The sequence below is a fragment of the Cnephaeus nilssonii genome (genome assembly GCF_951640355.1).
Source record: "Cnephaeus nilssonii genome assembly, chromosome: 9".
NCBI lineage: Eukaryota > Metazoa > Chordata > Mammalia > Chiroptera > Vespertilionidae > Cnephaeus > Cnephaeus nilssonii.
In genome coordinates, this window is record NC_137080.1 from 23,282,379 (window position 1) to 23,309,137 (window position 26,759).

Here is a 26,759-nt window from a genome sequence, read left to right on the forward strand (position 1 = left end):
CATGTTCACCCTAACAGTAAGGTAACTGTGGTCTCCTTACTCAAGTCATTCTAGTTTAATCTGAACCCATGGGCCATTTGAACTTCTGAAATTATGCTTCATTCTCTTTAATAATCCCGAAATAATTGCTTTTAGATTAGTGATGAACCGAGACTAATTCCAAGATCCTCCCTAGACTTCTTTGACCACTATATACTCTTCACTCAGCTCTGGTCTAGATTTGTAAGCCTAAAGATGTCATTCATTTTACTAATTTCTGTTCAACACACAATTAGAATGGAGGATTTACAAATATTTAACATGCTGGGATAAACAACACATCATATTATTTAAATGTTATTAAGGAACATAAACTGGCGAGTTAAAACTCCCATTCTATATCTGGAAGCTTCTCCTAGCTACAGAATGAAGGAATATTCTAAAAATTGCATCATGCTGAATAATAAAGAACTAGCAGCAGCAGAAATATGACAGATAACCAGCAGACGTATTCTTTTAAAAACCACTAAAAGTATTGACTACTCTAGGAATGAGATTATTATGTCACTTCCCAGCTCAACTCACTTAAGAAAATTCACACAAGTCATTCTAACTTATAGTGTCCTCAATCTGTTTATGTACTTAATAGATGACACAAAGCAAAAAAAACCATATACTTTAATAATCTTCACAGTAAACTGGTAGATAAAAATTTGTTTAGTCTTCTGATATCATACATAAATTTCACTGTTTTCCAATATAAGTTTTTTAAAAATTTGTAGCTGTCCCACTAACTTTTCTTACTAGGTTGGAAAACAAGCATGTGATACTATATGTAGAATAAAGGGGACACCTATAAGAGAAAAAAACACTGTAACATAAACTCCTATTTATCAAAAGAGCTAAGAAATATTAATATCCCCTTTATTGAGAATTACCTTATATATTATAATGTAGACTATCCAAGACTCCAAGAAAAAATACACATTTTTAAAAAGCATGAAAATCCAAATATATTCTCTATTCACATTCAGAATGAAGACACAGGCACAGAGAATAACCACTGTTGAATCAGGACTTTCAGAGGACTTCAGGTCTTTAGAGTAATTATTTTGAGACAGCTGACACATCTGCCATTTCACTTCATTATTAAGGTTCTCTTTCTTTCTTCACAAAGGTGCCACTGCCTCCCCCATCCCTACAATTCTAACTTGATGTATATCACCATTCTAGAAAGGCTTCAAAAGAAATATTATGAGTATTTCTAGCTGCATTCTCCTGCTAGAATCTCTCCAATATTAGCACTGAACATAGTATCAGATACAGAAGAAGTAACTGACTTGATTAAAACTATATGGTAGGAGATAGGCTTAGTCACTTGCTGACTTTTGTCTCATGAAACATAGTACAAAAAATATAAAAGTAAATTAAGTCCGGTCATTTGCATTTGCTAGACATTTTACTACAAAAAGTTACCTTTCCTTTATAATCTGACATAAAATTAAAAGTCTTACTCATAATTTTAATTCAAAATCAAGGCAATTTGACATATACTTAGGGAAGTAACAACAGAAACGTCACTCACTGAATAATTAGCTAAGCATTTTTACTGCTTTTTAAAAAGTTTTAACAAACATTCTTTTAAACTATTCTCATAGAAATTGGAAGAGTAAAAAACATGTAGATGCATTATGTATGTAGTAATGAAAACTACAGTAAAAAATATTTCCCAAATAATAGAAATCTTTTTTCTAAAAATAGTCTAAAATATTTCATGGTGTTTCACACATATTCAACACATTTTACATACTTAATTAAAAATATAGTGACTACCTTTCCCTTTCTTCTCCAGTCTCATCCAAGACCCATGCATATGCAAACGAAGCTTTGCCAGCCTTTTTAGACTCTTGTTCATACTTATGCATAGTTCTTTTGTTTACATTACCCAGAAGATAAAGCATATGGCCCATCAGAGTACTTTTCCCAGCATCAACATGACCTAAGGAAAATTGATTCAGGATTAATACTAGGTACATTTTCCAGATGTTGTTCACATTGAGGCATTGCATGAACATGGAACTCAATTGTTCACAGCAGTGTTTAGAGTAATAAATACCAATTTTTATTAAATGATATTTAAAACAATTAAATGGAGGGAAAAGAGCATGTCTTTTCAGAGAGGAGGGGAATTTTCCTGATTTTTGTAAATTAAAATTGTCAGCAAGACATGCCATTTTCTAACGACCTTGGTAAGTTGGCATTATTTCACCCTGGGAGACTAGAAAGCATTATGATGCAATGCCCCCTTGCTTCATGTCCATTACACCCATAGAGAGACGCAGAGTGGAACGAGTTCCCATGCTGTAACTAGGAAGCTGTGAGGCTGAAGCAGAGTTGACTGACAGTCCAGCGGGGCAAAGGACATTACCAATGACCACTAAGTTGAGGAGTTGCTTCCCTCCTTGCCGCTTCTCCAGCTCTGCTTTGACATCTATCTGCTGCCTCAGCTTGCCAGACTTTCTCACTGGTGTTTGTGTTGAACTCTGCTCCTCTGATGCTTGAATGGTGTGGGGTGGAACAGCTGATTTAGAAACGGAATCGAGAACATCAGAAGAAGCGATGCTGGTATCGTCACTAGGGTGTCCTTTTTGAGGTGTGTGGAAACCATGACCATTTTCTTCAGCTGTTACTCTAAAGAAAGCAGAGATAGGAAAAGTGTTAAAACCAACTCAACAGATGTCCTATAATGTCAGAAGGGCAGAGAAGTCCTCTCTTCATCTTCCTTACACTTGCAATCCAAAAATGACCTCTGCTAAGTGGTTAGAGTCTGTTAAGGTAGAAATGATAAGTAGCTAGACCCAAACCACACAAATACAGACTTGGAAGATCTCAGAAGAAAAACAGTCTACCAAAACGATGATAAGAAGAAAATATCCTGTAAAATAACTGAAATTCAAAGTCTAATTAAGCCCATAGTCTTAGCCATATAATCCTATCAAAACAGATGGCATAAAGGGGGCATTTTTAAAAGATTGACACAAAATGTGTTCCTGGAGATAAATTAGTAGTAAAGAAAAATTAGTTTTATCCCTAACTTATTCTAACAAGAGAGAGGACTTAGAATCTCTTTTGCTCAAACTATCTTTAAGGGAGCTATCTCTAAATGTCTACATTAATACTTTTGGCAAAGGAGTCTCAATTCATTAATTCAAAAAATACTTGATTGATTTACTAAAAACTATAACACATACTAGGCACTGATGTTGAAAAGAAGATATAGAAATGAGAAAGTTACCTATTACTCTCAGAAGCTTAGAATCTAGCAAGGGGCTCAGACACATAAAGTAGAAACAAGGCCACCTAGCTTAACTTATTCTCTCCTTGACAATGAAGATGCCTCTTTGACTATTCTCCATAGAAACTATAGCAGTGCTATCCTGTGGATAGCTATAAAGAATGTGACTTAACCCGCCAGACTGTGATATGCCTTACATTTCCATCATTGACCATAGATAAATAGAATTAGGACAAAGAATAGGTTAAACTGCAAGTCACGTTTCCCTCTCAGGGCATTTTTATATGCTCCACACTTAATCCACAGGAAAGAGACAGATTGTTATTATCTACAACTTTGTTAAAAACCTCATATCCATTCCCATTTTATTTTGTTTTGCAAAATCTCCAATAGCCAATTTTGGTGTTCGTTTTTTAAATAATGCTTAAACTAGTTTCATCTTGAACTACAGAGAAAAATTTTACTAATGTGAAAAATGCTCCCATCCTTTAAAACATTCCAACAGGCTAAATTAAGTGAGATCAAATTTAGACTATAATTTGCAAACATTTATCTGAATGCCCAGAGCTAGCTCTAAAACCAGTTATGAGTATGTGAAATAGAGTTTATTCTTATATTATTCTTATTTATTAACTAGAGGCCTGGTGCACGAATTAATGCACCATTAGGGTTCCTCAGCCTGGCCTGCAGGATCAGGCCGAAACCAACTCTCCAACGATCCCCTGAGGGGTCCTGGATTGCGAGAGAGCACAGGCCAAGCCAAGGGACCCCACCAGTGCATCATCAGGGCCGGGGAGGGACATGAGAGGTTGGCCAGCTGGGGAGGGACTTCGGGAGGGCTCCAGGGAGTGTCTGGCCCATCTCACTCAGTCCCAATTGGCCGGACCCCAGCAGCAAGCTAACCTATCAGTCGGAGCGTGTGCCCCCTGGTGGTCAGTGCATGTCATAGCAACTGATCGGCTGATCAACTGTCTGCCCTCTGTGGTCAGTGCAGGTCATAGCAAGTGGTTGAGTGGCCTTAGCATATCATTAGCATATTACACTTTGATTGGTTGAATGGACGACCGGACACTTAGCATATTAGACTTTTATTATATAGGATTATTGCATTATTTATTTGTATTGCAACTGTAAACCTACTTTTGCCTATCCCTTACAAGTAATTCCTAAATGCTACTTACCTACGCCATCTAGTGTCACAAGGAGTCCCTATCTCAACAGTGTTAGATTTCACAAAATCATGTTTTTAAAGTAGCTATAAATAATTGAATTTAAATAAGGAAATTGATAATGAGATTATGTTACATACATGGGTAAGTCTAGAATTAAGTCTAATTTCTTATCCTCTTCTTTTGTACTATGACATATTGAAGACTGTGGGTAGCTCAATGTTAATGATATATTTTCTGAAAGTCTAACAGGACGCAAACTAATTTCAAAAAAGGAGGGGGGAGGGTTATAAATCTTACCCAGGCACTTCAAATCCCATGGTTGGCTTCTTTCCAGATACAGTCATTTTAGCAACTTTTGGCACAATATCACATTCACTTCTAGATGACTGGGAATCTGCTGATTTTCCTAATTAAAGAGTAAAATACAGAAGTTTAATTAATTAAAGTTCATTTCTAGAAACATATATATTAAATATATAATGAAAATTACATTTCATAGAATTCATGTCTTTATAAACACATATTCTTTTCTCTAAAACATTTTAGTAAAATATTAAAAAGCTGAAAAAAATTCTTCTGATACCCTATTCTGGAAAATCCCCTATATCAGGCCTTTGTTGGGCTTAACCTCCACCAAATCTCTTCCTAATTTTGAATTGACTCTTAAGTTTCAGTATTAAGAGGTCAAGAGGTGGTTTCTGCACTGCACCTTGTTCAGACAATACACATAGACCCTCTATCTCCCTCTCCCACCACACCCTTTCACAATACTAAAACTGTTTGGTCAGTTAGCAGATGGCTAAACTATTTTTAATCCTGTGATACCTATAAACTGATGAGAAAGCTGAGAGTCTGCTGAATTGTGCTAAACACTGCATTTATTTTACTTGCACACAATAATAAACTTAGTAAGACATCTGCTATCTATAAATGTGGGGGGAAAGGTCATTGTAGAAAAAGTGAATTAAGAACATGGAGGAGGATAAATTATGAACTACATCGAAGTACGACTTAATGTATATTTGATCCTTTAAATGCACACACACACACACACACACACACACACACACACACACACACAGAATTCATGGAATTGCTTAGAATGTAACTTTATAATTTTCAACAAGAGTCCTATCAGGATTGGGTCCACATAAGACTACAGAAACTGCGACACTGAAGAAATAGCAAGCAGCCAGTTGCCTGCTGAGACTGAGGGTAAATGAGGAAAGTAAAAAGCCTGGTGAAGCAAATCAAGTTTTCGACAATCGTTGCACAAAGGAGAATGATTTTAATATTAAAAAATTAGGAGGACTGTTGGATAATATTGAGAGCCCACTTAAGACTTGTAATAATGAATTTATGATGGAATCAATCTGCCTTTCTCTAGCAATGTTCAGCTCAGGAACATGCACAGAGAGGACATTATTAAATGCTTCATTCAGGGTTAAGTTTCTACCTAACAGGTGCAAGAAGAGCAGAAAAAGAGGGTAATTGAAGGTACTGGCAAAAGTGGAAGGGTTGACATTATCATAATAACAAAAGCATAATATGCAAATTAGACCGGACATTCTTCTGGACGACCTTCTGGATGAAGCCGAGGAGGTTTGGGGGGCGGGGGAGAGGGGGAACGGGCCGAGGCAGAGGCGGCCACCACAGCATTAGGTGCCAAGCCCCTTGCACGAATTTTGTGCATCGGCCTCTAGTAAATAATAAACTCTAAACTACATTTAAAAAAAAATAAAATATAAGAGTACTGATGCACTGGGAGAAAGTAAGAGAAAAAGTCATGACATGAGCACAACCAGGCAGTTGTGGCCAGAATGAAATGTGTGAACTAGCAATTCTGAAGGAGGGGGCATTAGTGAATTGCTGATGAGAGGTGAAGGTCACTGGAAGTGAGGCAGTCAAGGAACTGAAAGCCCAGGGTGTCAGGCTTGGTTTTTCCACAGTGATACACAGGCAAGCTATGGTTGTGAAGAGTTTAGGGTGAAGAAGGAAACTGTAAACCTGCTGCCAAAGTCTTCAATGCATAAGAAAAAGTGGCCAGTAGATGAGGGCAATGAGGACTAATGAAAGGTTGGTTCAGGCAAAAAGACAGGAATTTTAATGGAACAGAGATTTAAAAAATAAAATAAAAAGGACAAAGGAATAGCAATGTTGGAAAAGGCAGCAAAAAGAACAAAGCTGCTTTTCCAGACCCTGAAGTTTGAAAGGATATCAATGAAGTAAGGCAAGGAAGTAGAAAAATACTAGAAAAACACTGAGAATTATAGAGGTATTTGCTTCCCATAAAAAACACAGTTCCTTGGATTATAGCAAATGTAGAGAGGAGTGAAAGGTGAGTGAAGGTTAGGAAAGAGGAAACTGAAAGCATTATCCTGATGTTTTGTGTTTGAGGGTTGGGGGGAGGACACCCTAATTGACTAAGACAAGAAAAAGGCACGGTGGATTTTGGCCTCAGTTAAAAGAAGAGGGGGAAAGAATCATAAAGCACAAAAATGTCTCAATCCAGGCGATATGTTCCCACTTCCCATTAAGTTATTTCTTGGCCCACTTACACATTCAGTACATTGAAATAGTGTAACTTTGACTTTAAAAAGAAGTAGGTGTGTCATGAAATAACATAAAAGGTCACTAAGCATAGAGAAAAATCATAATGTGATCCTATAATATTTCTCAGGATGCAGTATATTATTTTTCATTCTGGTGATTCTTATTTATAGGACATCAAACACAAGATGTAGTATTTCAAATATGTGGTTATGTAAGTGCAAGACTTTTCTTAGAGGAAAAACGTCTAGTATTATAGATCTGAATATCACCCACTAAAGAGTCAGTCTTAAACCTTTTATTTCAAACTCTTGCTGAACTTAAATGAAAACCTCTGCTTGCACATCCACAATTTACCCTCTTCAGACTCACCCCTTTGGTCTTTAAGCACACTCAGCATTCGACTACTAACTCTTTGAAGGTAGGAACTGCTTTATGGATATGTTCACCTACTCCACAGAACATCACCCAGTGCTCTGCCAACAAGCATCCAATAAATAGTTTAATGATTAACCCCTAGTGGTTTAAATTTGGAAACCATGAATGGATCTCTTTCACTTTTGCAAATTATCTTAGATCTCTTCTTTGGACAATAACCTCCTCTACCTACTCTACCTGCTCTACCTACTTCTTACACTTAATACCAGCTACCTCCTAAGATTTAGGGATCCTGGCACTTGCTATAGGCACTCTCATGTGCTCTCCTGCCAGGTGCTCTGCATGCTCTTTTCCTTCGTAACAACCACAAGGGTAGGTTTTTATTCCTACTTCAGATATGCCAAGGGTGTACAACTTGTGACATACTCAGATTTTTTTAAAAAAAATGAAATTAATCAAATGGTGGCTATTATCAATGAGGGTTTACTCTATTGAGAGACATTTATAAAAGTTGGAGATGAGTTAAAGAGACAATAAGCAAGAGAATTCAAAGTATGTACCTAAGTAATTATGGAAGACTTAAATGAAATGAGATTTAACCTGACCCTGAAAAATAAAGAGACAAAAATAATATGAGAAAGGGCATTTTTAAGTATTATTGGGGCAAAAATTCTGAAAAAGACTGGGAAAAGATCATTAAATTTTTATAGTAAGACTATGAAATTGAGGCTTTGAATGAAAGGCTTAAAAAAAAAAAAAAAAGACCTTTTACAGATTTATTTTCATCCAGTAAGTAAAAAAGTATAAAGGAGAAGTAGTATTAAATATTCTAAATTAAATTAGGAAAGATAATTAGAAATGGAGAAGGCCAAATTAAGATTAGGTAAAACCATAAAAACTTACATGTGATTTTTCCATAAATTATGCTACTCTGTCTCATCACTATAATTCCTTTACTTTTCCCACTAACAAGACATCCCCCAGGCTTCAGTCCTAGGATTCTATTTAAATTCTACAGATAAAAGAAAAGGGAAACGTAATCAACTCTATTTAGTCCAGTATGGCTAGAAATCTAAGGCTCTGTCACCAGAAAATTCTAGAACTTGAGCCTTGACCTAGCCATCAAAGACTCCAGAGACCAAGTTTATCGCACTGCAAAATGAGGATATTACCACCTACATCGTCTATCTCACAAAGATGCTATAACTAATATTATATATGTGAAAGTACTCAACTACTAATTTAAAAAATATTCTTCAAAAAAAACTAAAAAAAAATAAGAGATATCTTCATTCTACGGAATTATCGTTGTTGATATAATATTCTTGCCAGAAAACTCTTAAATCAAAAATAATTTAAGTTTGTGGTCAGTACATGTTTACTGTAATTATTTTTAGTTTGACTGAATAGTGCTGCACCCATTAACTTCTCCTTTTAAAATGATTATATATGACAGGGTCAACAAATGCTAGATGTACCTAGTCATTGACAGTAGGACAAAAAGTGTGCCATACCTCAGCTTGAACCCAGTTGTGTTTTGTGTTTTGTTTTTTAATTTATTTAAGTGTCATACAAGTAAGTTTAAGGAGTACATAACAACACACACACACAAAAAGACCCAAAAGTGCAAAATCCAATCAATGGAACTATTTGGGGGAACACAAGCCAAGTTGATGTTGAAGTTCATCTGGAAGAGTAAATGTGAGAGGATGGCCAATAAAATTTTAAATTAAAAACCAGATAGAGGAACTGCCAGATATCAAGACCTCCTATAGCCCTAGCCAGTTTGGCTCAATGGATAGAGCATCAGCTTGTGGACCAAAGGGTCCTGGGTTGATTCCAGTCAAGGGGACGTACCTTGGTTGCAGGCTCCTCCCTGGCCCAGGCCCTGGTCAGGGCTCATGTAGGAGGCAACCAATCGATGTGTTTGTCTCATATCAAAGTTTCTCTGTCTTTCTCTCTCTATTCCACTCTCCCTAAAAATCAATGGAAAAATATCCTCGGGTGAGGATTAACAAAAAAACAAACAAACAAAAAGACCTCCTATAAAACTGAAGTAAATTAACATGGTAATGGCACAAGAGTAGCTTGATGAATCTGAATAAAGTGCAAATGGACCCATTAATAGGAATATATTTTTATTTGTTATATATCGCAATAATACTCGAGTATATGGAAAAACATATAGGAATACATAGGAATGTGTTATATACATTTATAATTAGAAATTCAGTATATGCAAAGAGATGTTTCAAATCAGTGGAAAAGGATGGGTTATCCAATATTGTATTTGAAATACTGGCTATTCATTTGAGGAAAAGGCTTTATCATGTCTATGGTATATCATATAAATTTCTTGATTAAAAATAAAACAGACTGTCAAATTACAAGGGGAAGGTTAGGGAGAGGTGGGGGAGATAAGAGATCAATCAAAGGACTTGTATGCATGCATATAAGCATAACCAATGGATGCAAAACTCTGGGGGGTGGGGGCATATATGGGAGGGGGGTGTGGGGAGGGCAATGGTAAGATATGTACACATATAATACCTTAATAAAAAAATTGGAAAAAAAAAATATGAACTTAAAGATTATTATAAAAATCCTCTCTAATAAAATGGTAATATGCAAATTAACCATCACTCCGCTACATAAGCCATGCCCACCAGCCAAGCCACGCCCACCAGCCAATCAGGGTGAGTATGCAAATTAACCCCAATCCAAGATGGCTACAGCCACAGAGCAAGGTTTCCCAGGTAACAGAGCAAGCCAAGCTTTCCATAGCCGTTGCAGGCCTAAGCCTCCACTCAAGCTACAAAGTTTCAATTATAGAAGGTAAACAAATTCAAACAAATGGCGGCGGAATGGAGCTTGAGAGAGCAGGCCAGGGTTGCCGGCGGCAACAGGGGAAGCAAAGCTTTCCGCACACCCTGGCCGGGCTCACCCGCTTAAGGCTACAAAGTTTCAATTGTAGAAGGTGAATTAACTGCCACAGAGATGGCTGCCGCCCTAGGCTACAAAGTTTCAATTGTAGAAGGAAAATAAATTCCAGATACCAGGGCCTCCACTTGGGTTGCCAGGGGGCGTGGCCAGCCTGCAAACCACCACAGGCCCCTCACTCAGGCCGCCCCACACCCCAAGGGAACCCCCATCCTTATCTGTGACACCCTTCAGGGCAAATCAGCTGGCCCCCACCCGTGCACCAGGCCTCTATCCTATCTAATAAAAGAGTAATATACAGATTGATCATCACTGCAACACACAATATAGCTGCCCCCATGTGGTCAAAGATCCTGCCCCCATGTGGACACAAGATGGCCAGCAGGAGAGGGCAGTTGGGAGGCACCCGGCCTGCAAGGGAGGGCAGTTGTGAGGGACCAGACCTGCAAGGGAGGGCAGTTGGAGGTGATCAACCCTGCAGGAGAGGGCAGTTAGGGGTGACCAGGCTGGCAGAGGAGGGAAGTTGGGGGCAAACAGGCTGGCAGGGGAGCAGTTAAGCATCAACCAGGCTGGCAGCGGAGTGGTTAGGGGGTGATTAGGCTGGCAGGCAGAAGCAGTTAGGGGCAAGCAGTTGGGAGCCAGCAGTCCTGGATTGTGAGAGGGATGTCCGACTGCCCGTTTAGGCCCGATCCTGATGGGATCGGGCCTAAACGGGCAGTAGGACATCCCTCCAGGAGTCCCAGATTGGAGAGGGTACAGGCTGGGCTGAGGGACAACCCCCCGCCGTGCACGAATTTCGTGCACCGGGCTTCTAGTATATTTACAAATTCAGGTAAGACTGATGAGTCTTATATAAAAATTTTAAAATTTCTCCCTGATTAAGGGTACCACAAGTGGACATAAAGTATGTGGGGAAATATAATAAAAGAGCTCCTACAAACCAATAATAAAAAAAAAAATCCTCAGAAAAAGTGAGCAATCAATAGACCAGGTCAAACTACACAACAAAGAAAGATGTGGCAGAGAAAAGGGAAGACAGGAATGGGGGGCGGGGGGAAGGACGAGGACCAGGAGGAGGACTGAAAAGAGGAAGTAGTGGAAGAGGGGGCATGGAGAGCAAGAGAAGGAGGGAAGAATAGCAAAAGTATTTCTCCTTTTGAAAAAATATATATTTTTATTGATTTCAGAGAGGAAGGGAGAGGGAGAGATAGAAACATCAATGATAGAATCATTGATCGCCTGCTTCCTGCACACCCCTACTGGGGATCAAGCCCGCAACCCGGGCATGTGCCATGACCACTGAGTCACACTGGTCAGGCTATTTCTAGTTTTTTTATTAGCATCTAGTGTTGCCAAAGCAAGGGGTTGGAGAAGAGCGCTGACACTGTTGGCTAGAGTTCAGCCTAGAACACCATTGGTAGGGAGAAATGTGATAAAATTTTAAAAAGTATTATTATATACTTCTAGGAATATGTTCTCTCTCGATTTTTCTTAGAATAAAGTAAAAACCTACTTAGCAATAACAATTAGAATTAGTGTACCATAACCCAAACGCTTCCCATCAATGATCCTGATTACAACATAATACTGAAAACATCCCCTAGAAATTTCATGCTTTATTTTCTAATCCTCACATGAGACTATGTTATTGAGATACATGCTTTAGAGAGAGAGAGAGAGAGGGGGAGAGAGAGAGAGAGAGAGAGAGAGAGAGAGAAACGTCGATGTGAGAGAGAAACATTGATAGGCTGCCTCCTTTATGCACCCAGGCCTGGAATTGAACCTGCAACTTTTTTTTTTTTTTTTTTTTTTTTGGTGTACAGGAGACAAAATTCCAACCAACTGTGTCAACTGGCTGGGCTGGAAAGTTCATGTTTTGAAACAGAGTTCCAAGTTCATCCAATCAATCATTCAATGACAACTTTATATTCAGAATGCTCTAGTAAGGTTGAAAGTAATGCTCTAAAGCAACGATTTTCAACCTTTTTCATCTCATGGCACACATAAATTACTAAAATTCTGTGACACACCAAAAAAAGGTATAATTTTTTATTCATTCACACTGGACAGCTATTGTGTTGGCAGTTATCATTTTTTACTTGACAATCTAAAGGAAATGAGGTCAGTGCCCCTGACTAGTCAGGTATTGCATGTTCTAAAAATTCTTGCAGCACACAGATTGAACAATTTTGTATTTTGTGTTAAGTAATCAATCCCCTTGTTTAGACTCCCAGGCTCCTTGACAGCAGGGACTGCATCCTTTGGATTTCTCTATTTCCACAACCCACATAGTTAATGTGTACAAACTAAATCATTTCCTGATAGCTGTCAACATTCTGGTAAATTCCTAAAAAATTAAGGTGAAAAACTAAAAGGGAATTATAAATGTGACCTCTTTGAACATGTATTTTTACTAGGTTAAAAAAAAAATCATGATAAAGTCTATCTTGCCCTTCTTGGATTCTTTGGGTAGGATTTCTCAACCTGACATTTTGGGCAGGATATTTCTATGTTGTCCGGGGCTGTCCTCTGCATTACAACATGTTTAGCAGCATCCCAAAAATGTTTCTGGATATAGCCAGATGTCTCTTTGTGGGGCAAAATCACCTCCAGTTGGGAGCTACTGCTCTGAAGAGTTATTAGCAAAAGAATTAAATACATATTACAAACCCTACATACCCTCACCATATCAAATGCATACATCATCCAAACTTACCCTCTTGTCAACAAAAAGACCAATTCTGAAGTCTTTTCCCATCCAGCCAAGCTTAAAACCTGTCACTGATTTCTGATTCCCTTTTCTCTTGAAATCTCTACATCCAATTAATACTAATTATATTGACTTTTCCCTCATAAATATTTCTCAAATTTTTCCTTTCCCACCTACTTAAGTCAGGCCCTTAGGCCCTTAGTGTTAGATATGGCGTCTCTCTGCTTTCTGACTCTTATCAAACAATGTCCTACCGTTATTTTCATGAGAATTATTAATACAATGAAGCCAGGCTTCTTGGTAATGCATGAATCAGAGAGGCCAACTTCAGCACTGCATGATGAAACATTCTTAGATTCATTCCACAAAGATTTACCAAGCCTAGGAGGCAAAAACACTAAATAAAGCAGATGTAAATTTGTTTGCATACTTTTATGGTCCCACAGGAGAGACCTGATAACCACTACATGTCAAAACTGCCAGTTCACCAGTTACTCTGTTTGGTAAAGTAGGTAAGATATGTATTCTGCAGCCAGACAGCCTGAGTTGAATCCAGGCTCTGCCACTTACTAGTTATGTGACTTCAAGGGAATCATTTAACTTCTCTCTGTACCCAGTTTCCTCATGCATAAAATAACAATACTTGAACCTACTTAATAGTGAAAGAATTAAATGAGTTAATATATGTAAAGTGCTTAGAGCAATGCCTGGTATATTTTAAGTACTCAATGCTTCCCTCCATGACAGAAAGCAACACAATTTTCGGGTCTCTGATATCACCAAAATGCCAACTTCCTTTTCCTCATTTAACACCAGGGAATCTACATACACAAATTACTCTCTGGCAAAAACATATTAAGTCATGATGGAAAGGAGGGAATGCCAGCAATGTGACACTGTGGTAGGTAATGGGATAAACAAAGAATAAGATGTGATTATTATCCTCAAGTATAACCTAGTAGAGATACCACACAAGCATATTCTTATCATGTGAACTGCTATAATGCAGGCACAGAATGCACATAAAAAGGACTAGCCCGCCCATACTAAAAAATCAGGCCAGGTTTTCTTCAAAAGATTCCTAATGAACTAGGAGGAAAAAAATAAGGAAAATAAGATCAGGGGACACAACATAATGCTTGCTACTGCCAGTGGGTCAGATGGCTGAGACATAGGGTGAGAGATGAAGTGGTGAGAAATAAAGATAGGTTTAAAGCCATGGACAACATTTAGGCACTTGATTTTGAAATGTAAGAGCCATAATAGGAATTTAAGCATTGGAATACTGTGCTTTTAAAACTTACTCTAACCATAGAATAGAAAATGGATTGTGGCAGCAAGAATGAGGGCAGAGCAGTCAGCAAACTGTTATAGTAATACGTGTAAGAAATGCTATGGACTGATCGAAGAACAATGGAGAAAGGGATATCTAAGAAATTACTAGGTAACTTGGTGCCTTACTATATAAAGGGAGGTGAGAGAAAGGACAGTTCCCAGATTTCTCTAGCAAGGAAGGAAGAGGAGATGGTTATGTCATCACCAAATGGAGAATACATTCTGGAGAACTAAGAGAAGTCTGTTGGTCAGGATATTACTCCTCTTCGATGGTCCTTTTATGTAATGTGAAATTATAGAGGTCCACAGAGGAAATGCTTTCTCCTAAATAAGTGGTAATTGCCACCAAAGATTTTTTTTTTAAACAGTGCCTAAAGCCCTAGGTGGTTTTGCTCAGTGGATAGAGCATCGGTCTGTGGACTGAAAGGTCCCAGGTTCAATTCCCATCAAGGGCACATGCCCTGGTTGCGGGCTCAATCCCCAATAGGGGGCATGCAGAAGGCAGCTGATCAATGATTCTCTCTCATCATTGATGTTTCTACTCACTCTCCCTCTCCCTTCCTCTCTGAAATCAATTTTAAAAAAAACCACAGTGCCTAGATACTATCACAGGTCTTTCCATTTTTCAAGTTAAATTGTAACATGTTCTTGGCACTGGAGACACAAAGATGAGTAATTGTCTCTATTTTCAGGTAACTAGATGTGATAGACAAGATTTAAAGAAAAAAAAGACAAGGAAAATAAGAGAAATCTGCAGACCACAGATGCTATGACTGCAGCTGAGCAAGTACAAGAGCACAGAAAATGAATAAGAGGGGACAGGCATGAAAGACATATTATTAAGAGATAATGACAATAAATGAAATATTAGGGAGGCAAAAACAAAACAAAACACAAAAAATAGATGAGATCTAAATCCCGAGGACTTTAAATTAGATATGAATATAAAATACATTGGGTTTGAGATTCAAAGACGAACAGAAATTGGATAGAAACCTTGATAATCAAGTTTACAAAGAAGAAATGAGAGCATCATTAAAACATGTAAAGCAACTTAAGACTTGGGAATGGATGAGATAGCCTTCCGGAAAGGAAGGGTGAGAAGGCAGCCAATGAAGGAACTCTGACTAAGAGGAAGGCAGAAACATAAGTATTCACATTCCTTGTAAAGTCCTTACATGAACTGAGATTCATACAATCATGCAGCTTTGCAGGCTATTTTTTTAAGAGGTTATGTGGTTCAACCCATTATTTTAGAGATGAAAATTAAGTATATTTCTAAAGGTCACATGTCTAATCAGGAAATTTTGCTCTTGTTCTCTTCAGGCTATTTCCAAGGCACCCACCCTCCCCTTCCCACTGTGTCTGGTTATACCTCCTCAGAGCTTCATGGAAGGGATTTTCCCAATATGAATGAACCAGGTTTATTTTGAAGCTAAATGTATATAAAAACCGCTTAATCAAGTATCTCTATAAAACGTCAATGCTTGCCCTAGTCAGTTTGGCTCAGTGGATAGAGCATCAGCCTGTGCACTGAAGTGGCCCAGGTTTGAGTCCAGTCAAGGGCACGTATCTTGGTTGCAGGCTCAATCCCCATACCCTTACCAGACTCTGCAACCAATCGATATGTCTCTCTCACATCAATGTTTCTCTCTCTGCCTCTCTCCTCCTTCCTTCCACTTTCTAAAAATCAATGGAAAAATATCCTCAGTGAGGATTAACAAAAAAATAAAATAAAAATAAATTTCCTATTTAAAAAAAAATGTCAATGCTTTGTCTACATCATGATTTTGTGATTTTGATGAGGCTAATTATTATTTCAGATACTTCTGATAATAGTAAATAAAATCACCAATTCTGATTTGGTTTAATATTTTCATTTCAAAAATCTCCTAAGGATATACATAGTTAGAGAGCCTAGCAGTTAAATCATCCTCTGCTTAATAAAGAAAAAATTGCTACTACAATTTAATTTCTGATGGGAAATCAGAAAGCTAAGCTAGTGTTCCTAATAACACCTGGATACTATCTTTTTACTTTTTGCTCATGTCGATTTTAGGTGGGGAATGAGATACTTAGTTTATAAAGCATGCATCTAGCATAATTATATCAATTTTAGGTCACACATAATCTCAAATTCTTGAAAATGAAAGCTCCAGTCCAAAATGTTATGACTTGAGATTAAAAGGCCTTTATTGTATATCCTCTCATATAGCAAGTTATTTCCGTCTATATTATAAAACATCCATATAAAGAATATGCCTTACCTCTCCAACCTATGAGCACCAGAAGGGAACTTTTGATATTTTCCAGAATATCCAATCCAGTACCTGGTACATACTAGTCACTCAAATATTTGATAACATTATATATGAAAAAAAGTAATATATTATCTAAGCCAGTGATTATCAGCTTGGCAGATGTTGGATCAAAATAACAGACAAACAATAAAAAATAATAAAGACATCTTTGCCTCTTCCCCTTTGAAAATCATTGTCACTGGCAGATAATGATGCTGACAAGAAAGTGTCAGATTTCTCAGAGGTCCTGGGACAGAAAAAAAAAAAAGACTGAAAATGACTTATCGTGTATAAAACTAATTATTATAGATGAACTGAGGTTCTTGTAAGTTAAACAACTTGTCCAATTCAGTTTAACATTATTTGCAAATTATAACTATCTGCCACTTGTTGACTGGTTTTAAGTTAATAACTAAAAAGATGCTTGAAAATCTGCCACAAATCAGGAATCTAGTTCAGATGACCTCTTAAGGTTCCTGACCTCACAATCCTATTTTAAAAAATAACTACTTAGCCTATTCAGTGAGAATCTCTCCCCTATACACATATGTATCAGTAATCACTAAGGACATCAACTGAAATTTTTTTGACTATTTAATACTATCATCCACATCAAATAGGGTATTAGGTTAACGAAAACTGTTCTTAAAGAAATAATTAAATCCAATAAAAAAAACAAGGTTTGGGGTTTTTAAATATAAAATCCATAACTAAACATGACAAATATTACTAGGGACATTTTTTAAAAGTAAGCTTTTTTACCTAGCGGTGTTAAGTAATTTCAGATTTTAAAAGTACCAATAAAAATGTGAAAATACTGGTACAGAACACTATTTTTTGTTTGAAATAAAAAATGCCTTCTATAATTTCTTAATCAATGTTTAAAAGTATACTGTGAATCAAACTGGGATCTAAAAAATGATTCCACATTTAAAAATGTGTGTGCAGATTGGCAGATAGATGAATAGACATAGATGTAAACTAAAGAGAGGAAAAATATAGGATACAAAATGGTATGTATAGTAATTGCATGTAAAAACCTTAATAACACAAAGAATAAAAATACATTGGAAGGAAATATGACAAAACCCAAGACTGTTGTCTTTGAGTAAGAAAATCATGAGTAACTTTTCCCCCTTTATCTACATTAAGAATGTATTACCTTGATATTGAGAAAAGTAGTAAGTTAACAGGTGACTTGAAATATTTCAAAAGGAGGAAGTAATTTTTTATATTTACAAGATTAAGAGAAATATTCAAAATAAATTCACAATAGACTCAATATAAAACAGATTCACAATTTAAAGTCATTCAGATCAAAACACCTTGGGCTAAAAAACATTTCAGGTTATTTAGAAAAAGAAAAAAACAAGTTTTCTAACTAAGTTCACTCTTTGCTATCAGTCATAATATTCCTATAAAAATTTCAATATGCTAGTACATACTGGTACATGCAAAGAAAAGATTCTCAAAAATTCAAAGAAATCATTGTTAAATTTTCAGTGAAAAATGACTTCAAATATGAAATCATTTCACTGAATCTGAATACACATTTAAATTCTAGTTACCAGATGTATATTCAGAAAGTACATCAACAGGCTATAGTGAATAAACCACTTCCTTAGAAATTACAGCTGCACTGTGATTTATTCAGTAAGAATTATTTTTTCACTGTAAAACATCCTTTATTGCATAACTTGCCTCATCAAATCCATCATGCGGCATCCATTTCCTACAGAAGAAAAAAACTTGAGACCCCAAAAGATTCACTGGGATCAGAGTTTAATGTTCTATAACAGAGCCAGCAATTTTTTAAAATTAATAAACTTTGGATGAACAAACCTCAACCTGTATATTAGACTGGATTATATACCTTGAGGTAGTATATACACAATTTATAATCTAATATAGGAAATAAATTTTAATTATGATATTATGACCATTCTATATCAATAGGAATTCTTGCTACTTCAAGAGTTTAGGAATAAAGGCAATACTGTGCTACTAATAATTTTTCTTAAAAAAAAAAAAGAGAAAACATTTACATCTTATTTGTAAATATTTAGTGCTGAGATAAAATTTTTTTTAGACGAGAAAGAGGGCAGCCTACAAAACAAAGCCTTTTTATTTTACTGAAACTGTATATAACCAAACCCTTTAAAAAATACTACACAAATATATCCATGTTGCTCACCACTCTTCCTTAGGCCTCCTGTTTCACTTACTATACACTCTTCCTAAGAGATCTAAAGCCCTATCCCTGCAATTACCTACCACTGAGCATCTCCCTCACAAATGATGTTAATCTTTCACATCTTAAATTAGGCAGGATGTTATTATGGGCAAAACTAAGAATGTATATTTGAGAAATATCTCAACAATACAAAATAACCTAAATTTAATGAGCTACTATGTGTCCAGAAATGCTAAAATGGCTTAATATATACTTCATTTAATATCACAACTACCCTAGAAAATAAGAACTATTATTATCCTAATTTTGCAAATGAGGAAACTGTGATACAGGGTGTTAGGTAAAGTGCTAAGTGGTTCAGCTGGAAGATAAATCCTAGCAGTCTACACAAGTACATGTGCTCTTCCAAATTCCAGTAGAAATTAACAGTGAGAGTCAGCAACTTCTAGTCATAAAATCAGAAAAACACTGAATTGAACAGAGGAAAAGGTACAGGGGAGAAATAAAAGTCTCACAGTATGCACATGAGCTAAAATTAAAAATAAAGTTTACAAGAAAGTTGAAAATTTTAAGATGGGGTCGAACTAGCAACAAATGATAAGTAAAAATTAAACTGTATTAATCAAATCTAAAAAGGTATTAAATTTCATTAATAATTTCATTATTTAGGTGTCATTTACACTGTTATTTTAGTGACTATAAAATACACACACATGGATACATACTAAGGCCTACACAGATTCAACCTAATCCTATCTCAACCTAGTTCTGAATTTCTTTCCTAAATTCTGCCTTCGGAATTTCTCAAAGAACATGACCTTAAAGATAGGGAGAGACTACTGTACCTGAATGATCGTAAATATACTTGAATAAGTCACACACTATATCTCTAGACATCATGTTGAATTTATATATGGGACCAAGAGTCATTCTTAAATGGTTTAAGACTTGGTAATACCCAAAATTATTTAATATCCAGAAATAATTTAATTATTTAATAATTTAAAATGATTTTTAAAGCAATTAGTTAAAAGGAAGGGAAACTAACACTGTATTAAGGGACTACTATATGGTAGATGCTGGGTTAGAGGATAAGTTATCATAAAACTTTGAAATAAAAAAAAATAACTTTGAAGTAGACATTACTGCCATTTTGAAGAAGAAACCAAGTCTCAGCAATTTTACTGAGATCATGCAGATAGTAAATGACAGAGCTAGATGCAAATATTGATCTATTTGAAAGCTACCATCCTCTTCCACTATATAACACATTACTTGCCACAGCATACAAACTGGTGCATCTTTAAAATTCTAATGAAAATTGAAAAAGTTTGACACTTCTCTACACAAAAATAAATTTTGAAAAATTAAGTATTAAGTGTAAAAATGAATATAACAATTTTCCCCAAAGATAGGTATAACCAAGAGGTTGGGGTTTGTTATTATTTATTTCATCTGGTAAGTTATAAATGAGAGTGATATAAAGTTTTTAAATTTTTCTATATAGAAAGATCTAAGCAAAGAAAACAAAAAAAATTGGAAAAATTATTTACAATGCATCTTATCTAATAAAAGAGTAATATGCAAATTGACCGTACCTCTGCTACAGCCACAAACCACGACCACCAGCCAATCAGGAGCGAGTATACAAATTAACCCAACCAAGATGGCTGCAGCCACAGAGAGAGCAGGAGGCTTGCGTTCCCAAGGCAATGCAGGAAGCCAAACTTTCCACACACCCTGGCAGGCCCAAGCCTCCACTCAAGGCTACAAAGTTTCAATTATAAAAGATAAATAAATCCCAACAAAAATGGCTGAGGCCACGGAGCAAGCAGGAGGCTTGGCTCCGCTCAAGGCTACAAAGTTTCAATTATAGAAGATAGATAAATCCCAGATACCAGGGCCTCTGCTTGGGTCGCCGGGGGGTGTAGCCGGACTGCAAACCACCACAGGCCCCTCGCCCAGGCCGCCCCATGCCCCAAGGGAACTCCCACCCTGATCCGGGACACCCTTCAGGGCAAACCAGCTGGCCCCCACCCGTACACCAAGCCTCTATCCTATCTAATCCTCCTATCTAATAAAATAATAATATGCAAAGTGACCATCACTCCAACAACAAGATGGCTGCCCCCATGTGGTCAAAGATGACTGACACCATGTGGACAGAAGATGGCCACCACAAGATGGCCAGCAGGGGAGGGCAGTTGGGAGGCACCAGGCCTGCAAGGGAGGGCAGCTGGGGGCGATCAAGCCTGCAGGGGAGGGCAGTTAGGGGTGACCAGGCTGGCAGAGGAGGGAATTTGGGGGCGACCGGGCCTGCAGGGAAGGGTAATTGGGGGGGACCCAGGCCTGCAGGGGTGAGCAGTTGGGGGTCCCAGGCCTGCAGGGGAGGGCAGTTAGGGGTGACCAGGCCTACAGGGGAGGGCAGTTAGGGGCAATCAGGCTGGCAGGGGAACAGTTAGGCATCAATCAGGCTGGCAGGGGAGTGGTTAGGGGTGATCAGGCTGGCAGGCAGAAGCAGTTAGGGGCAATCAGGAAGGCAGGCAGGCGAGCAGTTTGGAGCCAGCAGTCCTGAATTGTGAGAGGGATCCCAGATTGGAGAGGGTGCAGGCTGGGCTGAGGGACACACACCCCCATGCACGAATTTCGTGCACCGGGCCTCTAATCCTATATAATAAAAGGCTAATATGCAAATTGTCCCCTCAGGAGTTCGACCGACTGGGAGTTCAACCGCTCACTATGACATACATTAACCACCAGTAGGCAGCACGGAACGAAGGAAGGCCCTGGCCAGCAGCCGGAAGGCTCCAATTGGCTCTGATCGCCGGCCAGACCTAGGGACCCTACCTGTGCACACATTTCGTACACCGGACCTCTAGTATAACTAATAAAAGGTTAACATCTGTAATAGAGAAAAATCTACATCAGGTTATTAAAAATGGGATATATGCACCCCTATGTTCATAGCAGCATTATTTCCAATAGCTAAGATCTGGAAACAGCCCAAGTGCTCATCAGCAGATGGATTAAAAACTGTGGTACATTTATTTACACAATAGAATACTATGCAGCTGTAAAAAAGAAGGATCTCTTACTCTTTGAGACAGCATGGAGAGACCTGAAGAATATTATGCTAAGTGAAATAAGCCAGTCAGAGAAAGACAACTATCACATGATCTCATTTATATGTGGAATCTAATCAATAAAATAAACTGACAAAAAAGATTGAGAGACAATGAAGCATGCAACAGACTGACATATTTCAGAGGAAAGTGGGGGTAGGAAGAGATCAGCCAATGAATTTATATGCGTGGCCCATGGATAGACAATAGTGTGGAAGGCATGGAGAGGGGACAGGAGCAGGTGGAGAGGATTAAAGGGGGGAGGGGACATCTGTAATACTTTCAGCAAATTATTTATATGAGTCTCAGTTTCTTCAATCTTCCTCATAGTCTCATAATGACCAAATAAAACATATACAAATAAAACATCAACAATAAAGATAAAATTTATTTTTTAAATGGCTAAGAGCTAAGAACGAGGATAGGTAATCCCCAAGGGTATTATTTTTATAAAATCATGATTTTTTAAAGCCCAAAACAGTCAGTAGAAGTCATTTACTATTAAGCACCTCAATTCATTAGATTTTAATATAATCACTTTTTAATAGCACTTGTTCCTTGGGTGGTAATAAAATGATACTTCTTGAATTAAGTTATCACTTGTTGATAATTTTCTGTGTGCCATACACTGTGCCAACTGCATCACATGGGTTATTTTGCTGCTCCCAGAATCTTCTAAGTTAGGTACCATTTGCTCACCAATGGTATTCTAGACACTGCCAACCTATAGCAGCACGCATAATGCACCATGGATACAATTTCCAGGGACACATAGATGACTGTCATCACAAGTCCCCCCGCTCCCAAAAACTGCATAATCCATCTTTGCTATCCATTCTATTAGTGAAAATTTCAGTAGGAATATAAAGTCCTGCAGTGGAATATAATACCCTTTATAAGACTATCATATATTATTAAAATTAACAATTAATTGTAAGTAAATTACTACAATCTTTCTGAAGGGTAACTTCACAATGTGTACTAAAACCCTTAAAAATGCCCATAGCTTTTTTCTAACAATACTATTGTAGAAATATCTTTTATAAAATAGTTTTTAAAATGCAAAAATGTACAAAATGTCTACTGAAGTATTTTTTAAAATAATAAATTGAAAAACTAAAGTTCCTATAATAGGTGTTGGGTTCAATGAAATAATGGAATATAGTACTATGAAACCTAAAATTATCCTATATAATAAAAGGCTAATATGCAAATTGACCAAACGGTGGAACAACCAATCACTATGACACGCACTGACCACCAGGGGCAGACACTCAATGCAGGAGCTGCCCCCTGGTGGTCATTGCGCTTCCAGAAGCTGGGCTCATGGCTGGCAAGTGCAGCGGCGGTGGCGGGAGCCTCTCCCACCTCTGCGGCAGCGCTAAGGATGTCTGACTGCCAGCTTAAGCCCGCTCCCCATTCAGAATATTTGGGTAGGTTTGGGCAGGGAGCAGGCCTAAGCTGTCAGTCAGACATCCCTCGAGGGCTCCCGGACTGCAGGCCAGGCTGAGGTACCCCCCACCCGAGTGCATGAATTTCGTGCACCGGGCCTCTAGTTGGTAATACAAAAAAAAGGTCTATGGGTGGTTGCTAGGAGCTGGCAAAGGGGAAAATGAAGAGTTGCTGAATGAGTATAGAGTTTCAGTTTTGCAAGATGAAAAAGTCCAAGATGAAAAGGTATGGGCATTTTTAAGTGTTTTAGTATATATTATGAAGTTACCCTTCAGAACTTTTTCATCTTGCACAAGGTGAATATACACAAGATTGCTAAACTGTATGCTTAAAAATAGTTAGCATGGTACAATATATATGTGTATCTTACCTCAATTAAAAATAAAATTTTACCAAGTTTTTTTTTTTAAATTGTAAGTAGGTCTATAGCTCATGATTACGTTAAAAGGGATTTAAAAAGTGAAGTGTGTTCACATATTTAAAAAAAATAATATTCTCTATATGTAAAAACACATAAAGTATTAAAGAGAGGAGGGCTTTGATATTAGAAGCATCTTATTCTGAATGTTAGTTCCATTGGCTAGTTTTGTAGCCTTTGGCAATATGTTTAGCCATTTTTGAGCATCAGTCTCCAATTGTAAAACTAGGATAAAAATAATCATTACTCTAAATTATTATTTTGAATATTAAATGAGGTAACAAATATAAAAGTTTACTACACCATTTGGTGTGTAGTTAAGTGTTCATTATTAGGGCCTACTATTATTTCTTACGGTAAATGCATCAAAATGCTAATAGTTAATTCTGCCTAATGAAATTAGTAATATGTTTTCCTTCCACTGGCTTATTTGAATTTTCTACTTTACTCAACAAACATAAACTCAATAAATGTAAATATATTATTGAATCTTGTGCTTAAAATAGCACTGTGCTAGCAACTATTAAAAATTACTCAGGATTTTGAATTAAACAGAATTGTTGTTTAAGTAAGGAATCAAGACTACAAACTGAATAAAAGTAAATAACCTAGAAAAGGACTTCAATTCTTAGGACTATTAATGTGCAAGTATTTAGAAAATGATACCCATTCTCTAAGAATGTCAGTCTCTTAATACTAGCAGAAAAAATACTTCAAAGTAGCTTTTACATATCTCACTAATAATAAAGCTGGTTTCCCTAACAAACCAGCATTTATGCTTAAGATACTTAACAAAAAACAAACAAGGTCAAATCATTATAACGTAAAATTTTGTTGCAAGTAATATAGAATGAAAAGGACATTGGAGTGCAAAAGAACTCAGTTTGAGTTACAATTTGCCTCATGTCATATGGAATTAAGGCAAATTATTTATATGAGCCTCAGTTTCTTCAAACTTCCTTATAGTCTCATAATGACCAAATAAAACATATACAAAGCCTGACACTTTGTTTACATTCAACATTATTAATTCACTTCCCTTGAGAGATAGCAGCTCCCGGCACAGAATATTATAAACATAGCCAACAACAAAAAAAAAAAAAACAGGTAACATGTTCAGTGAGAAAACTGGCTATATCAGGTGCTGTTCTTAAATCAGACCTAGCCCCTGAAGGACTACTATAAAGCCCTAGGGGAAAGTCTGTGACTTAAATCTATGTTCTAAATGGCTGCCACAAATTTTCTGATAAAAAGTGAATATTAATAAATGCTGACTAAACTGAATTTTGTCTTTTCCTTCCTTTCTATCTCTTACTAAAATATCAAGCACTCAAAAAATATTAAAAAGATTTATAATTGCCTTGGAATGAAATAAGAAAGTACAGCCCAGCCGGTGTGGCTCAGTGGTTGAGTGTCAACCTATGAACCAGGAGATCCTGGGCTTGTCCCCAGTGGGGGGCATACAGGAGGCAGCCAATCAATGATTCTCTCTCATCATTGATGTTTCTATATCTCTCCTCTTCTCGCTTCCTCCCTGCAATCAATAAAAATACATTTAAAAAAAAGTACATAAAAACTAATTATAATCTGATTATAATTTATATGGTCAAAAAAACATAATTGAGATTAAGAAAACTCTGCACTTGACATTCATGCAATTCACATATGGTCTGGCTATTATGAAGGTAAGATGTTTTGAGTCTGTAGCAAATTACTTTTAAATTAAGCAATTAGTGTTTCAGTTTTTCCAGTGTAGGTGTATATACAAAGAGAATCTTAAGAGATATCTGAGAACATTCTGAACTAGTTTTTTTCACTCAAATAAACCACTTCCTTTCAAAAGCCCACGTAATTTTAAAGCAGAAAGTCAAATGATTCTCGTTTTCTGTACATATAAAATTATTTTAATTGCTTGCACAAAATTAGTGATTAAATTTTTTTTACCAATTTAGCTAAGAAAAATATATTTAAAAGACCTAAGAAATTGCAGTTAAATATGCCTACAAAAGTGGGTTCATTAGTAAAATGAAATGTGTAAGTACATTACTAAAAAGTTCATATAGATTTAGAAGTATTCATAATATCTCATACAATTTCTTTGTATTATAGACTTTGCAAATTAATAATAGGACTTATTTCCAGAATAAGGATAAGGAGAAAGAAGTTAGATCTCCTCCTAAAAATCTTACTCTCTCTTCCATTTAGTCACTCAGGTAACATCAAAGAAAGAGACACAGAACAATAAACAAGTAGAAAAAAAATAATCTTGTTGGAAGTGTTTACAGCTCTGCTGCATCTTTTTAATTTCTTGCACCTTCTCCAGGGAACAACCTGCCATCAAGACTCTAAATTTGAGAATCAACATTTGAGTATTAGATATAAATAATATTTTACAGATATTCAAATAGCAGTAAACAGATATACTATGTGAAGTTAAATAAACTGCTGACACTATAAAACTAGCAAAACAATGCTACCAAATAACTATATCCTCATTATGTAAAATTAAACTTTATTTTCTGAAGAAAGCTTAAATGGAAAACCAGATGAAATTCAAAGGAAAAGGAAAATGAGGCACAATAGTTTTCTAAACAGTATGAGCAAACCAGTATTGTAAAGGAAAACTTTTTCAAAAATAGATCAATTGTGCAGTACAGTATTGAAGTATATTTCTCCAAAACCTCCAACACAAAAATAAACAACCAATTCTCTTAATGGTGTGATTAATGTAAAAATGTATTGGCTACATTTATTGTGAGGCAATGGAAATATCAATTTTAAGAACTGTATAAAATGTTAAATTTAAATTACATTATTCCTTTGCCATATCTCTATTTTTTCTTAATGCTCACTTATTTTAAATCAACTACTTTTCTAAAATAATCAAAATAAACCCAATGTTAGAAAAAGGTTC

At 36.6% G+C, this 26,759-nt stretch overlaps 1 protein-coding gene across 2 annotated transcripts in view; it reads right to left on the reverse strand.

Moving 5' to 3' along the window:
- HBS1L (HBS1 like translational GTPase) overlaps window positions 1–26,759 on the reverse strand; it is a 77,021-nt gene that overhangs the window by 22,528 nt on the left and 27,734 nt on the right. For both annotated transcript variants that reach the window (XM_079780336.1, XM_079780338.1), the window contains 3 exons: window positions 4,744–4,852; window positions 2,408–2,670; window positions 1,813–1,978 (listed from right to left, as the gene is read on the reverse strand). In XM_079780336.1, the coding sequence (XP_079636462.1) occupies window positions 1,813–1,978; window positions 2,408–2,670; window positions 4,744–4,852 (538 nt within the window). The remainder of the gene's footprint in view (window positions 1–1,812; window positions 1,979–2,407; window positions 2,671–4,743; window positions 4,853–26,759) is intronic.